Source organism: Dryas octopetala, chromosome 3, assembly GCF_963921425.1.
Source record: "Dryas octopetala chromosome 3, drDryOcto1.1, whole genome shotgun sequence".
NCBI classification, from domain to species: domain Eukaryota; kingdom Viridiplantae; phylum Streptophyta; class Magnoliopsida; order Rosales; family Rosaceae; genus Dryas; species Dryas octopetala.
The window spans coordinates 10,653,996-10,668,782 of NC_141368.1; the positions used below are offsets into that span (position 1 = coordinate 10,653,996).

Here is a 14,787-nt window from a genome sequence, read left to right on the forward strand (position 1 = left end):
CATTGTCATAGATACACCCGCTGTTCATCGTGCCCAGAAAAAAACATATAAGTGTTACCCTCGTCAAATAAAAAGTTACTGGTGATAAACATATAAAGGATAGCAAGTTACCCCAGATATTAACACACAGGAAATGAAAAATAATACAACATAATGATAAAATATAACAAAAGATATGGAACAGCTTCACTAGGTGATAAAGATACCAGTTAAATAAATGAATGCAAGAATAGATGCTTATGCTGCAGATAGAACTCGATATCTGTACTATAAATCTCAACAATCATAGCTAGAGAAAACAGGTAACCTGGTAAGTGAATTTCACAATTTCCCATTTCCTACAATGGAGCATCAGAAACTGAAGGCCATCATCCATGGGCCAATTAGCAGATGCAGATATATGATGCCTATAAGGGGGGGTTATTAAAAGGCATATGTATATATTTACCTGCCAAGAACTCACACACACAAAAGCACAGCTTGTGAATGATCCTCTCTTGTAAAATCAATAACCATCCAGAACCACTTTCCAGCACTAAACAAGTTCTAAAATATATGCAAACCATTCCACAAAGATTAAAACCAAGGGATTTATCATTATATGTTAATAAATCAAAATCAATCATAAACAATGATGTATGGGCACAAAGGAGCACCCATATCCGGGGGAACACAGCTGTACAGCCTCCATAATAAACCACAGAAACGACACATGTAAAAAGTTTAGAGTGTTTAAACATGTGGAACCTTCAGGTGAAAATCTTTAAAGTGGCTGCATGTAAAGCTTTCAGAATGCAGACTATAAAGATGCAGAAAAACGAGGTAAGCGCATTGTGTAAAAAAACAAAAAATGCCATAACAGAAGTTAAAAAAAAAACAACAATTACATTGAGATTTTTCAACAGAAAAATATAGATGTGGCAGCCGATATGCATTATAAGAAGAACCAATCTGAAAATTCTGAATGCCCAGGACATGGTTAACAAATAGTTATTAAATAGGTATGTGCAGAGAAGCCCAATTGGCTATACTTTACAGAACAACACATAGTAAAGGAACCTAAAAGCATGTGAGAGGCTCCAATCTTCTGTATACATAAATGTACAACCCACTTCCAACTTGAGAAAGCGACAATATACACTCATAACTATGTTAGGCTTAACCAGCTCCTCAAGAGACTAAACAATCTCCCCATGCCTGAACGCACTATCCCCACAATCTGAAACTGGGTCCAACCCACAAGGAGAATCATACCATTTAGAATTCCCGTGGTAGAAACTATCAACCTGTATACCAGCAAGACCTACATCTGCCACTATACCCTCATCATGTCTTAAGGGCTTGGTTAGTTTAGTATCCTCACAGTCAAGGATGCTCTTCTCACTATCATCAAAGTCGCTGCATTTCAACCACTTTTCGGGCTTACAGGGCTCACCCATCAGATCCTTCTCTGTCCTCATCTGGTCCCAAGGGGCAACATCCCCAAGGGTTCGCCCAAAACTATCTTCATCATCATCGATCAAATCAGTGTCCTTGCCATCTCCATACATACGTTCATGATGGTGATCGCTCCAATGTGCCAAATCATTCTCCCCAACCAAAATATCATCTGAATGCGGCTTGTCCGGTAGCAAACCCATCGGCTTCAGACTCTCGTCCCCTATTTGTCTAACTTTATTCACAATTTCAAACAAGTCTCGAGACACTGAACCCAAAAGCTCTTGTGGGATTTTCCCAATTTTCTCTTCCAAGAACCCAACTTCAGCTCTCAATTCCTGCACCTGCTGCAAAACCGAGAGCTGCATATCCCCTTCATCCTTCCCCAGAAATCCAAACCCGTCGTTCTCCAACTCCTCACTTACACCATACACAGTATCTTGATCCATCAGAAACCCGCCTTTGTGTCCCACAACCCGATGCATAATCCTCGCATTCCCATCCAATGGACCCGGCTCATGCCCAGAATGCACAGCATACAATTTAAACACCGCGACCCCCTCTTCCTGATACACAAAAGTCTTGTCCTTCTCATTATAATTCGTGATAGGCACAATAGCCCTAATCCGAAAGCCACACCCGCACCTCTTGGAAGCATAGGGTTCCCTCTTCAAAATCTTGGACTTCTTAGCGGCCGGCTCACCCGCCCTATGACAAGCATAGTCCTTAACCTCAGCCATAAAGGGCTTATACCTAATATACTTCTGCCTGATACAAAGCACTACCTTATGCTTAGCAGCCAACTGTTGAAGCCTATGGGGCACTTCCTTGGCGGGGACATCAAAGGACTCCGTATACTCAAAGCGGCGCCGTTTGTTCCTCCCGGAAAGCCCCGACGAAGCGGAGGAGCAAACGGGGCAAGCCGCAACACAAACCCTAATGTAACTCTCGGGAATCCCGTAAAACTTAGCCCCTACAGTCCAAACCTGCTTAATCCTATCAATGGTTTCTTTGAGCCCCAAGTGCTTTAAGTCGGTGTCGCTGTGAAAACTCATAACAATGTCTTGCCACTGATTAATGTGCGAAACGAATTGCTGGGTATTGTTCTTGAAACACAGAAATTCGTTACCGTTTTGGTCGACGTGGGCGGCGAGCTTGTCCTGGATGCGCTTCCAGGCGGTGACGTAGGCGGTGTCCTCGTTGCGGTCCTTCCAGACGGCCCGCCAGGACTTGAGGACGGGTCGGGGCGTGGCGGCCCGGATCTCGGGCGGGGTTGCGAGCCGGCCCTCCGCTAGGCACTTGATCATCAGCGCGTGGGACTCCGGGTTGAAGGTGTAGAACTGGGTCGAGATGTGGGGCTCCGGGCTGATGTAGAGCGGTTGCTGTTGCTGTTGGGTCGAATCGGAGTTGGGGTTCGGGTTGGGGTTGTTAGGGTTCGAGTGGACGTCGTCGTTTTCGGAGGAGGAGTGGGAGGGGGATGAGGATGAGGAGGAGGAGCGGAAGAGGACGATTTCCGGGAGGGAGAAGACGGGGTCGTCGGCGGCGACGACGTCATTTTGCGGGACAGGAATGGACGGCTGGGATTGGATGATCTGGGGAGGTGGGCCCAGATCATGATGGTGGTGATGGTGATGGTGGGGATGGAAATGGTGGTGGTGATGGAAGAAATCCTCTTCAGTTTTGTGGGGATTCATGGAAGTGAAGAAGAAGAAGAAGAAGAGAGGAGAAGAAGAGTACTAGGCACTGCTGTTTTCTTCTTTCTCTTGTTTCTCTAAGCTTTGAGTTTGTTTTTTTGGGGGCTCAGAGGGGTTTGTCTCTCTAAAGTCTCATCCCCTTCTATGCCCCTCACTTTCTCTCCCCTCCTTTTTCCTTTATTTTACTCTTTTTTTTTTTTTTTCTTTTCAGTTTAATATATTATTACGTTGTTGGTTTGTCTTGTCCTTGACTCACTGTGTTTTTTTTATTATTGTTGTTCGAACCTGTTTCGGTGTTGTTTGTTTGAATGCTCTTGAAAATTAAGGATAGTACCGTCATGTTACCATGTCTTTCGTCAATCCAACTCTTAAGTCCACATCTCATACTCTTTCTTCTCTTCCTTCTACAATCTCTATCACATTTCACACATTTTGCCTCTATGTGCTGTTTTACAATTACAATATGTTTTTCATTAATGTCAAAACTTGCAACAACCTCTCATGTATGAGCATTTTCTGCTCCAGCTTAGATTACTTGAGCTTCGATTTTCTTGTGAAACATTTTTTTAGAACGGTTTCAAATTTCGTATTATTTTTTGGATAGAAATTAGAACTATTTTTGTTTATATATCCAAACCACAATTCTTCAAAATGCCTTTTTTATGGAATTAAAGTCCTAATTTAATTAGTAAATTATTAAGAACCCTCCCAAGATAATTCTCTATATCTAAACAACTATCTAAAGTATAAAATGGCAATTCCCCCCAAAAAAGTTGCACCTTTTCATAAACTAAAATCATAATTTTCTTCTCATCTATGGTGAAGAAATAATTTTAAGAATTCACTCTTTACCTAATTTCCACCCCACTAATTAAAAATAAAAATAAATCCTTGATTTTCTACAAAATAAAAATCAACCGCTCTCAAATGACCAAACTAACATAATCTGAAATCCCTAATTTAGTGTGTGTTTTGTGCCAAAATTATTTTCAATTAACTAAAAATGATTTATATGGTGTTTGGAAGAAACCCACTAATGTGTTTTTTGGTGTTAAAAAAATCTTTTATCGCCTCCTTAAGATGTGCTTTTAGGTGAATATCTATGAAGTATTTAAGTATTAATAAATAAAAAATTGTAATTCTTACAAAATGCACAAAGTACTCCTAAACAACCTCTTAATAATATATGCAACTCAAATATCAAACAAAAATATTCAAATGGAAATGAAATAAATATCATATGATCCACTTACGAATCTCGCAACATATATATAGCTCAATTAAGAAAAAAAATCCTCGATTTACATAATAAAAATATAAATTCAATTATTATATGCATAAATAATCATCGACGAGTCTGATTTAAATAGAACCATTAAATCAACAGTTATATGCAACTCGAACTCGAACTCAAAGTTTCTAACCTGTGGGATATGGGTGAGATAAGATTGCAAAAAGGCATAGAGAAAAGTTGAGAGTGAGAAAGAAACGAGTCTGAGAGTGAGAGATCGAGAGAAAATTTAGGTACGCTAAAAGGTTTATGAGTTTAGAAGTGAGAAACAAAAAGAGGAAAAACAACAAATGAGATGAGCAATCAATGATTTAAAGGTGTGTACATATTTTTCTTTAAATATCTATTTTAATTTTTCAAAAAAAATTGAGGAAGACAGGACACATGCCCGTAATCCCATGTCACTATGCCTGGACCGCTCGTAGTTTTAAAAGCATCTAAATAAGCTCATTTATATGGAAAAACCTGGTTAAACTCCATATGATGTGTGTGTGTGTGTGTGATATAATAAGGGAAACATTATTTATACTTTTCAAAAAATTTATTGCATTTTATTATAAGGGAGTGGAAATACTTTAATCACTTACACCACTTAATGATATAGGGTACACAATAATTTCTCAAAGTAGTGTAGTGTTATTTGCACTACCTCTCAAAAAGGTACAAAATTGCAAGTGGAGAAAGGCAAGGAGCATGCCCTCCTTGTTGTAATTTGCAAGTGCAATTGTAAAGTTATTGAAAAGAAACAAGATGCTACGTACTAGTTATGCGGCTTATGCCATTAAAGAGTGGATGAAATATTATAGAATATAAAATATATATAAGCTTGGACAAAACTTCAATGTTGTTTTACTAACTAGCTATTGGTTTAGTGATGTTTTCTTCTCTTAGTTGGAAGTCCCAAATTCAAATCTCTCTCCTTGAATAAAAAAAATTGCATTCTTAAAATTGCCATAATAAGAAAAGTGTGGGCTTGAAATTTTAATAAGTTATTAAGTTTAATATTTTCCAGCAAAATCAAGAGCTGGTATTTTCTTTGAAAAATTCATAGAATAAGTAATAATTTTTTAATAACTGAGCAAAATAATTCTTAGCAAAAATTAAGAAATAATAAATTGAGCAGAGTAATTAGAAAATTTGAAATTCAAATTTAAATTCACATCCCATTCCCACACAATCCCCACTATTGAAGACCAGCAACACCGTGAAACTCACACCGACTGATTAAAATAGAGACCAACGTCATCCTCCACCATCTATACATCTGCGATTTCGCCACGTCATCCGATCCCAATTAAACGACGACGTGTCAAAATCGCACCCTACTTTCACGTTTCCCGATGTAACGGCTCGCTCCATCAGCTCTCTTTCTTTCCCTCGCTGACTCGCTCGCGAAACTTTCTCACTCATCGAACAGTCAAATTTAAGCGTTACCAAAATCCCGGCCAAAAAAAAAAAAAGCGTTACAGAAACGTACGATTTACACTTGTAAGGGTTTCATTGTCTTTTAGTCAGCCATTTCCAGAACCTCCACTCAACTGGAAATTTCCACAGCAATAAGGTACGTTTTTCTTTTTCTTTTTTATTTTGGTTATGCTTTGTTTGGTTCACTAGAAAACGGCGGGAAAATGCGTTAGACTCTGCTTTCAAAATTTAGTTCATTGATTTGTTTGTGCTTTTGTTTTCTGAAGTGAAAATGTCATTTGAATTTCATTTATTTGAAATTGTTTCTCGTGAAATTGAACACTGCATGAATCACTATCGAAGAAAAAAACTGGATGAATGTAAAATTGTAACTGTTCCTCTCATTATAATCGCTGTTTAGTTTTGATCTCTACAAGGTCCGTTTTTCTTTTTAATTTCGTTTTCTTTTTCCGAAATTGTTTTCTTATGCTTTGTTTGGTTCCCTAGAAACGGCGGGAAAATGCATTACACTCTACTTTCAAAATTTAGTTCATCGATTGTTTTGTGCTTTCAATTCTTTTATTTCTTTTGAAGTGAAAATGTGATTTGGATTCCATTAATTTAGTCTAGTTTCTCATGAAACAAAAAAATGTGAAATTGTTACTGTTCCTCTCTTTTTGCATAACTGGACGATTAGAAACCTATTTTTGTTTTTGTGTAAAATCCTCACATAATTGGTTGAAATTTACAGTGTGGTAGTTGCTTCACCATGTTCAGTCAGCATAGCAGTAATCAGTTTGTGAAGATGCAGATAGAAACAAAGTTTGAATTATTGCTGCAGGAACTGCAGGTTTTCTCAAAAACCCTCTTAATTTTGAATCACCTGCTATGCTTCTCTTCTTATTGTTTTTCTTTCTTTTTTAAATCCAATTTTTAATCACCTTTTACCTTATATGATATTCCTTTTTTTAATTTGTTGTATTTGAAATCAGAAAATATGGGATGAAGTTGGAGTGTCTGATGTCGAAAGGGACAAAATGCTTCTAAAAATTGAACAAGAGTGTATGAAGGTATTTAGGAGCAAAGTTGATGAGGCAAAAGAGTGTAAAGCTCAACTGCAGCAAGCAATTGCTAATCATGAAGCAGAGCTTGTAGATATATGTTCTGCAATGGGTGACCGACCACCACATGTAAGCCTTGTCTAGACTGAAGACTTAAGCCTGCATATTTCCAACTTTTTGTTGGTTGGACAATAATTTTTTTTTGTCCACAGTTTGGTCGAAAGGCCGGTGGAAGTTTGAAGAAAGAGCTTGAAACCCTTATCCCACAGCTGGAGGGCATGAAGAAGCGGAAAGCTGAAAGAAGGGACCAATTTTTTGTTGTCTTGGATCAATTACAGAAAGTTTCAAAAGAGATAAGCAGATCTATGGAAGGTAGTCTGTACAAAATGGTGGTGGAAGAGACTGACTTGTCTTTGAAAAGGCTAGAAGAACTACGTGGACAGTTGCGTGAATATCAAGATGAGAAGGTTTTGTTTTCTTCTTAATTAATTTGCCCCATAAAAAATTTATACTTCTTGTTCCTACTGCAAAATCTGTGCTTTGCTGGAAATAGCTATGCATTTTGGATTCACTGAAATATGTCATGAGAGGTTATGCTGACATTTAGCAGCAATACAGGGAATTGTGAAGTGTAGAAACTATTAGAGGCATTTTTCTATTAAGTTGGGTCTAGTTGCAATGCATCACAATTATTTTGACAAGTTTTTTTTATTATAAACTCAGTTATACTTGGATTTTTCTCCTCCCCAATAAAGCTGGAGAGCTGTTTGACTAATTTTTTATTAATTTACATAACTTGCAGAGAAACCGTTTGAAGCTGGTACTGGACCACCTGAACATACTGCACTCACTTTGCTTGGTTCTCGGTGTGAATTTTAACCACACAATTCATGAAATCCACCCCACCCTGGATGATTCTGAGGGATCAAAAGATGTAAGTACCAATACAATTGAGAGTTTGGCTAATTCGATACAAAGATTGAGAAAGGTCAAGATGCAGAGATGGCAGAAGGTCAGTATGAGTGTAAAGCAGTTATTGTATTTTCCTTGTTGCAAAATCTTTACTATTAATATCACTCTTTTGTTCTGTTTAACCTTTCTAACCCTTGCATTTGTACCAGCTTCAACATCTCGCAAGTGCCCTGTTAGAGATGTGGAATCTGATGGATACACCCATAGAGGAGCAAGAGAAATTTCAGAAAGTAACCAGTAATATAGCTACTTCAGAATTCGAAATCACTGAGCCAAACTTGCTTTCTATGGACTTCCTAAATCACGTGAGTATGTTCTTTTCAATTTAGAGTGCTTGGACCTGGAAATATTTGCTATGTTTTTCCATTGGATCTGCTCTGTCGCAAAAGTTATGGTTGGGAGCTGAGATGTATTTAACTGACTATGTGAACTTTTTTTCTGCAGGTTGAGGCAGAAGTCTCAAGGTTGGAGCAGCTCAAATCAAGTAAACTGAAAGAGCTTCTTCTGAAAAAGAGGTTGGAACTGGAGCAGATATGCAGGCAGTCTCACATGGTTACCGAAAAACTTAGTGCTATGGACTACTCAAATGAAGCTCTAGAATCTGGTAATCTTTTCTTCCTCTCTTTTTTGTTCTTTTTCAGATTTTCTATCTATATATTACTATTCATGATAATGTTTACGGTGTTAAGAGTCTTGAGAATTTCAGTTTAGAGCGCAATGTCATAAGTGTGTTACCTTATAATAGTCATTGGGTGGCACATTGAACTATAATATTTATGATGTGCAAGGACTGCCATTTCTTGTGTAAGTCTTATGATTTGATCATTCATACATCAGCAGCTGCAAACTCAATGTCCTCTAATTAGCATTTTAATGTTTTGCAGGAACTGTGGACCTTGCATGCCTGTTGGAACAAATTGAACTTGAAATCGGAAGGGCTAAAGAGGAAGCTTTAAGCAGGAAAGAAATACTAGAAAAGTTTGAGAAGTGGTTGGCTGCGTGTCAAGAGGAATGCTGGCTAGAGGAGTACAACAGGGTTGAACATTCAATTGTTTCTGGAACACTCGTTTTTTTTATTTTTCTCCTTTTTTCCATTCATCACATAGATATTGCCCTTTCCATTCATCACAGAGATATTGCCCTTTCCATTTCAGTTTGTCCAAAAGTATGTCCATATTAACAGTCAAAGAAACTTCTTTTCATTTTCCCATATGTTTTCAATACGGGAAGTTCTTTTTTCATCACTTGCATATATCGAGGTAATAACAGTGGAATAGTGCTGAATGATTCAGGATAATAGTCGGTGTGAATGCATTAATTGTCTCCTTAAAGTATTGAGTTCTTGAAAGAGGACAGTATTTAATTATAGATTGATAGCATAGCTCTCTTTTTACCTCTTCTCACTTAATTCTCCCAAATTGTTGGATTTCAGGATGATAATCGCTATAGTGCAGGAAGAGGTGCCCATCTTACTCTAAAACGTGCAGAGAAAGCTCGTGCACTGGTAAACAAAATTCCAGGTGAAGACTCATCTGACTCATCTAAATGACCAGTTGTAATTAGAATGTGACCCATTTACATTATAGTATGCAGACAAGGATGTATATATTTGAGTTGAAATCATTTAATGCCTTTATTTGCTCCAATTGTGAATCAAAATTCCAGTTGTTTCATAGCTATATGACCCGTTCACATAGCAATATACAGAGAAGTGAGAATTACTTATATGCAGCTATTTTCCCTTTGCTCTAACCTTTCTCTTTTTTGAACGGTAAATGGAGCAGGAATGGTCGATGCATTGACTTCAAAAGCCACAGCTTGGGAAAAAGAAAGTGGACTTGAATTCTTATATGATGGTGTAAGTAGTTTCCAAGTCAAACCTTGATTTGTAAAATATGTTAGTCACATCCACATTGCTGTTCATTATCAAAATTGGTTTTCTGTGATATCTGTTGTGTAGAGCCAACTTCTATCAATGCTCAAGCAGTACAGCACCTTAAGGCAGGAGAAAGAGCAAGAAAAGCAAAGACACAGAGTATGGATCTTACTTTTATTCCATGTGTCAGAAATTTTTGTTTCCTTTTTAATTCTTTTTGAAACATGCTCCTCTCATGACCAGTTCTTGAATTGCTGTTGTACTTTAGGATCAGAAAAGATTTCAAGGGCAGCTTCTAGCAGAGCAGGAAACACTTTATGGGTCAAAACCCAGTCCATCGAAGAGTGCAAAGAAGGGTTCCAATAGAAAAATGTCCCTTGGTGGAGCATTAATTCGAAACCAAAAAGTTGAAAAAGCTGCTCCACATGTGCATTCTGCTAAGAAGAGTGACTTTCTGAATCAAAGTAGCTCTCACCAGCAATACGGTGGAGTGGCAACTCCATCGTTTGGTATCTTCTAATTTTGATTTAGAACTTTGTTTTACTAATCATACATGAGCTGCATCCAAAACATATTTTAATATTTAAAGAAGATTTGCACTGTCCAAATGATATGGAAAAGTTGTCTAAACTTGTGAAATGATCTTAGAATTAAGGAGGGACTGGTTTTTGGATAGGTGTTCTAAACATACTGAAAAAAAAAATGCTCACTATTCATCTGGCATCACTGTATGCTTCATTTTCTGAGTCTTGTCATAAATTTTATGCAGGAAGAAGAACCTCAGAGATTCCTGGTCATTCAGTAAAGAAGCATCCATCCAGTGCTGCAAGGGCTCGTGAAATGGATTCGCCATTGATTCGAAAACCCCTCTCTCCTCTCTCCTCCGAAGTGTCATCTAAGGCCAACATTGCAAATTTCCTAGAAGATCAGAAGAGACAACAGAAGACGCCTTACAAGCCAATCATGACACCTTCCAAGCCAAAAGTCGTTGGTGATGAAGAAAACAGAACCCCAAAGACAATGCCAACTTCAGTGCCTCCCACTCCTTCAACAATGTCAGTTAATATGCTGACAGCCACAACACCAGCTACACCTTTCACCTCTGGTGCTCGCAAGGTTGAGAAATCTGGTCAACCAGTTGAATACTCGTTTGAGGAGGTGAGGTATGCGCTTATGAGTAACAAAGTAAGTGAAAAAATTTACGGCTTGCAGATATAATGAACTCTATTGCTCTGCTATATGACAAGAATTCCACACAATGTTGTGAAGGGTGCTGAAGGCATGTTCCCTAGAGAAAGGCCATGCTTTTGTATTTCATACTATATTAGGGATGATGTGAAATGTGATTCTTCTAATGTTTGTTAATCCACAACTCTATCTATCCACCTTCCATAAGTAGCTGAATTTCACCACATGCCCTTGTAGCCAAAATGTTCCCTTGCCACTGTTTCTTTGCTACCCCCATATGTAACCTACCTACTAAAAGGAATATCATGCCATTTTTGCTACCTTTACAAGCAAGTGTGTACCTTTATTTTAATGTGTAATTTGTTTATGCCTAACATATTTACATAGTATAACTGTGTAAGAAGGGTAGTGATGATGACACTCCAAACTAGATGTTTTAATGCATGATAGAGTGCAAGAAGTTAAAATTAGAGTGTCATTATCGCTACCCTATAAGAAATATAAAACTACTTTTGTATTTGTTTCTTAGTTGGGTGAAATCTTGTACTCAAATTTTTGTGTTTAATTCCATACCTAAGATGGAGAGATAAAATTATTAAAGAATTGGGAGATTTTATTCTGATCTAATATAAGTAACAAATTCCCCTACAGAAAAATAACAAATATAAGTAATAGTATCTCATTTCTTAGATAAGATATAAACTATTGATTTTTTCTATAAAAAAAAAACAACAACAACAAAATGGGCATAGTACTTAAAAATCAAATTGGGCATGTTTGAAAACATTTTCTGTTTTTTGTTTTTTCAGTTGAAGGGAAGGTGATGAGAAAAAAATTAAAGAGGAAAAAGATAGATTAGAAAAAGTGAAGAAAACTAGAAAAGTGTGAGCTGATGCCCTACACTTTCTGACCTAGTCAAACCTAATTTCATAATTGTCCAGGACAATCGAGAGTGTTCAGTAAATTTTGAATTAAAGGAGAGATTTTGTTTGAAAATTTGGCCATTTTGGTTCCATAAAATATTCTGTTTTTTTTTTTTTTTTCTTTTGGTTGGCTTAATCTGAATGGTCCCCCGGCAAAACACTCAGTTTGAGTTTGACAGACAAATGCACGAACCAGAATCAAAAGAAGTGGGTCGGTCTGATAGACAAGCAACCTCGGACAGGTGCAAAGAGCTTAGAGCTCACCCACCAACCTGTCTCACATGTCTAACACTTCATCTCACAAACTTTTGCTATTGCTTTAATAACTTCTGTCCTTCTTTCTTGGCCTAAACATTTGATTTGTCACATCACACATACAACATTTTTTTCTTTTGGGTCAAAATGTCAAATACATGTAGTCATGTACAACATGTTTATGTTGGATATAAATGATGGCCATGGGACATGGCCTAAACATCTTGATGGTTATTGGACTCAGTTTTCTTGAAAAAGGAGAAATGTGCAAATTTGATATAAATGATGGTTGAGATGATGCTATTACTTATTACTTTATTAGTGATGATTATTAATAATTGAGTCGAGATGGTAATTATATGCCGTTCCTGTTTGAAAAAAAAATAAAATAAAATACAACTAATGGTCCCAAGTTGTATGAATATTTTAAACTTTATTTTTTTTGCCTCAAGTTTAATTCACATTTTACTTTCCTTGTAAAAATTGACACTTATTTAAACTCTCTTTAAAGGTTCTTAAGTACTAGCCCGCGTGCATTAATTAGCCTTTTCACCTTACAATTGCAACTTTTTTATTGATTATTAACTCACAATAATATTTTATTATTTTAACTTAAAAAACAAACACTGATAGATAGATAAATGAATAATTGAGCTTTTTATGCCATAATTCCTAACTTATCTCTTTGTAATAATAGAAAAATTGTTTAGTTAATCTGTTTTCCTTGGGCTTGTGTTATAATGTGGTTTGATTGAAAAAGAGAGCGGTGGATTAGTGCTTTGATTTATTTTATTTAATTATTATTTTATTGTTCTGTTCTTACTTTATTAGATTATTTTATTGTGGCATTTATTATTATTATTTTATTTTTTTTAGTAGGAGGATACTTTTGAAGTTTATGAAAATTTCACCTAATGGTAGAGTTTACTTTATATATAAAAATTAAAAATATAGATATAGATACCATTTTTTTCTCTGTGAATTTACTACACCTATCGTGGATACCAGGAGCACTTTAACGTTCATATTTTTCTTCACTCACATGTTTAAGGCCTTTGTATTAAACATAAATTTTGCATTATAAGGTAATAAACTTGTAAGATTCAAAAAACGAACTTTGAAGAATAAAAAATGTAGGGCGTTTGGACGTCTCTGCTTGGTTTTCTAACACTTTCGGTATTCACAGTGCAATTAATTACTCTAGAAAAATTTATATATAGTTTTTACGCTTACATTTTCTTATTTTGGTACAAGTATGTATAGAGTTCTTTTTTGCAAACTTTATAAAACAACCCATTTTAAATAGACGCTCACAATTTTGACGTGTGAAATTATTGAATTACCCATTAAGTTGAGAAGATCAATATTAGTCGAGAATATTGAGATTAGAGCTAAGCTCATTGATTGAGGAGATGGTCGATATGATTAAGTGTATATATTTATATGAGAGGAAATTATAGATTTAGTCCAGTTATTTTATACCTAGTTCAATTTTGGTCCACAATCTTTTTTAAGTTCTGTTTTGGTCCACTAATTGTTTCACTTGTTCAATAAAGGTCCAGATTTGTTTTCTCAAATTTGGCCTGCTTTTTACCCTATCAAATCTCACCCAAATTCAGCAAATATATACTTGTTTTAAAGCTATGCATTTCTTCTTTACAACCATATAAAGATCATTCAAATTGGAGTTCTAAAACTCAAGATAATTGACCCTAAAGTAGTGTACCCAAAACTGCCAATTTTTCAAATTTCACCAAATCTCAATTCTCTTAGATTATAATACTCCAAATTTGTTTTTATGACTAAGAAATGATGAAATATAACTTATACTTCAATTATAATTGAAGAAAACACAACCCAAAAGATTTAAAGTCACAAATCTGGACCTTTATTGAACAAATGAAACAATTAGTGGACCAAAACAGAACTTAAAAAAGATCGTGGACCAAAATTGAACTAGGTATAAAATAAGTGGACCAAATTTGTAATTTCCTCTTTATATGAGGAACATTTGTATTAAAAAAAGCCCTAAAGAATCAAGATTTGTTAATTCTTCAAATTAATTAAGGTCACGTTTACTTAAAAGAAGAGTGGAATAAATAAAAGTCAATTCTCATTCTATTCAAATCATGTGTTTACTTACACTATGAAATCAAATGTAAGTGGGGCCCACTCCAAAATTAGGAATCACACTCCTCATTTTTCATCAATCATACTCCTTGGAGAACTTTGTATTGATTCTCATTCCACCTAGAGTTATAGTTTCATACCAAAATTACCCTAAAACTTTTTTAATAACCCCAAAATACCCAATAAGAAAATAAAACTTTTTTAATAACCCTCAAGCTTTTTATTAATTAAACTAGTTTTTATTCTAATTCATGATTATTAGTAAATACATGAGTGAGAATCAACTTTATTTTAATTATGATTCGAGATAATTAGTAAACAACTTAATGAAAATGACTCATTTCCACTCCAATTCCTTCTAACTCTGATTCCTTTTCTCTCCCAACTCCCTTACAGTTTTTTTTATGATCTAACATTTAAGTATTAGTTTAATTGAATTGTTTAGAAGCAGATATGTCTAATGATCAACTAAGCTTTCAAATGTCACACATATATGACAATCAAAGACATGTGATGGCTAATAATTAAAAATAAAATCCTTGTGAAATTCAAATAC

General features: G+C 35.8%; 2 protein-coding genes across 2 annotated transcripts; one reads left to right on the forward strand and one right to left on the reverse strand.

Annotated features, from left to right (window-relative positions):
- Positions 1-861: 861 nt before the first annotated feature.
- LOC147290777 (uncharacterized) lies at positions 862-3,276 on the reverse strand. The gene has a single exon (XM_086236825.1). It carries the CDS (start codon positions 3,129-3,131, stop codon positions 1,179-1,181), a length of 1,953 nt encoding a protein of 650 aa, XP_086092951.1. The 5' UTR covers positions 3,132-3,276; the 3' UTR covers positions 862-1,178.
- A 3,317-nt stretch (positions 3,277-6,593) lies between these two features.
- MAP65-4 (microtubule-associated protein 65-4) lies at positions 6,594-11,100 on the forward strand. The gene is made up of 13 exons (XM_086235832.1): positions 6,594-6,676; positions 6,819-7,016; positions 7,100-7,354; positions 7,690-7,899; positions 8,009-8,164; positions 8,304-8,463; positions 8,744-8,895; positions 9,292-9,379; positions 9,644-9,717; positions 9,820-9,894; positions 10,004-10,244; positions 10,505-10,898; positions 10,983-11,100. The coding sequence occupies exons 1-13, from the start codon at positions 6,596-6,598 to the stop codon at positions 11,098-11,100; spliced, it is 2,202 nt and encodes a 733-aa protein (XP_086091958.1). The 5' UTR covers positions 6,594-6,595.
- Positions 11,101-14,787: the final 3,687 nt, after the last annotated feature.

Excerpts from the sequence above, each read along its gene's own strand:
- LOC147290777 (XM_086236825.1), bottom strand. The coding sequence starts at position 3,131 with ATGAATCCCCACAAAACTGAAGAGGATTTCTTCCATCACCACCACCAT.
- MAP65-4 (XM_086235832.1), top strand. The coding sequence starts at position 6,596 with ATGTTCAGTCAGCATAGCAGTAATCAGTTTGTGAAGATGCAGATAGAA. Across the intron at positions 6,677-6,818 it reads TATTGCTGCAGGAACTGCAG|AAAATATGGGATGAAGTTGG; the intron begins GTTTTCTCAAAA and ends ATTTGAAATCAG. Across the intron at positions 7,900-8,008 it reads AGATGCAGAGATGGCAGAAG|CTTCAACATCTCGCAAGTGC; the intron begins GTCAGTATGAGT and ends CATTTGTACCAG.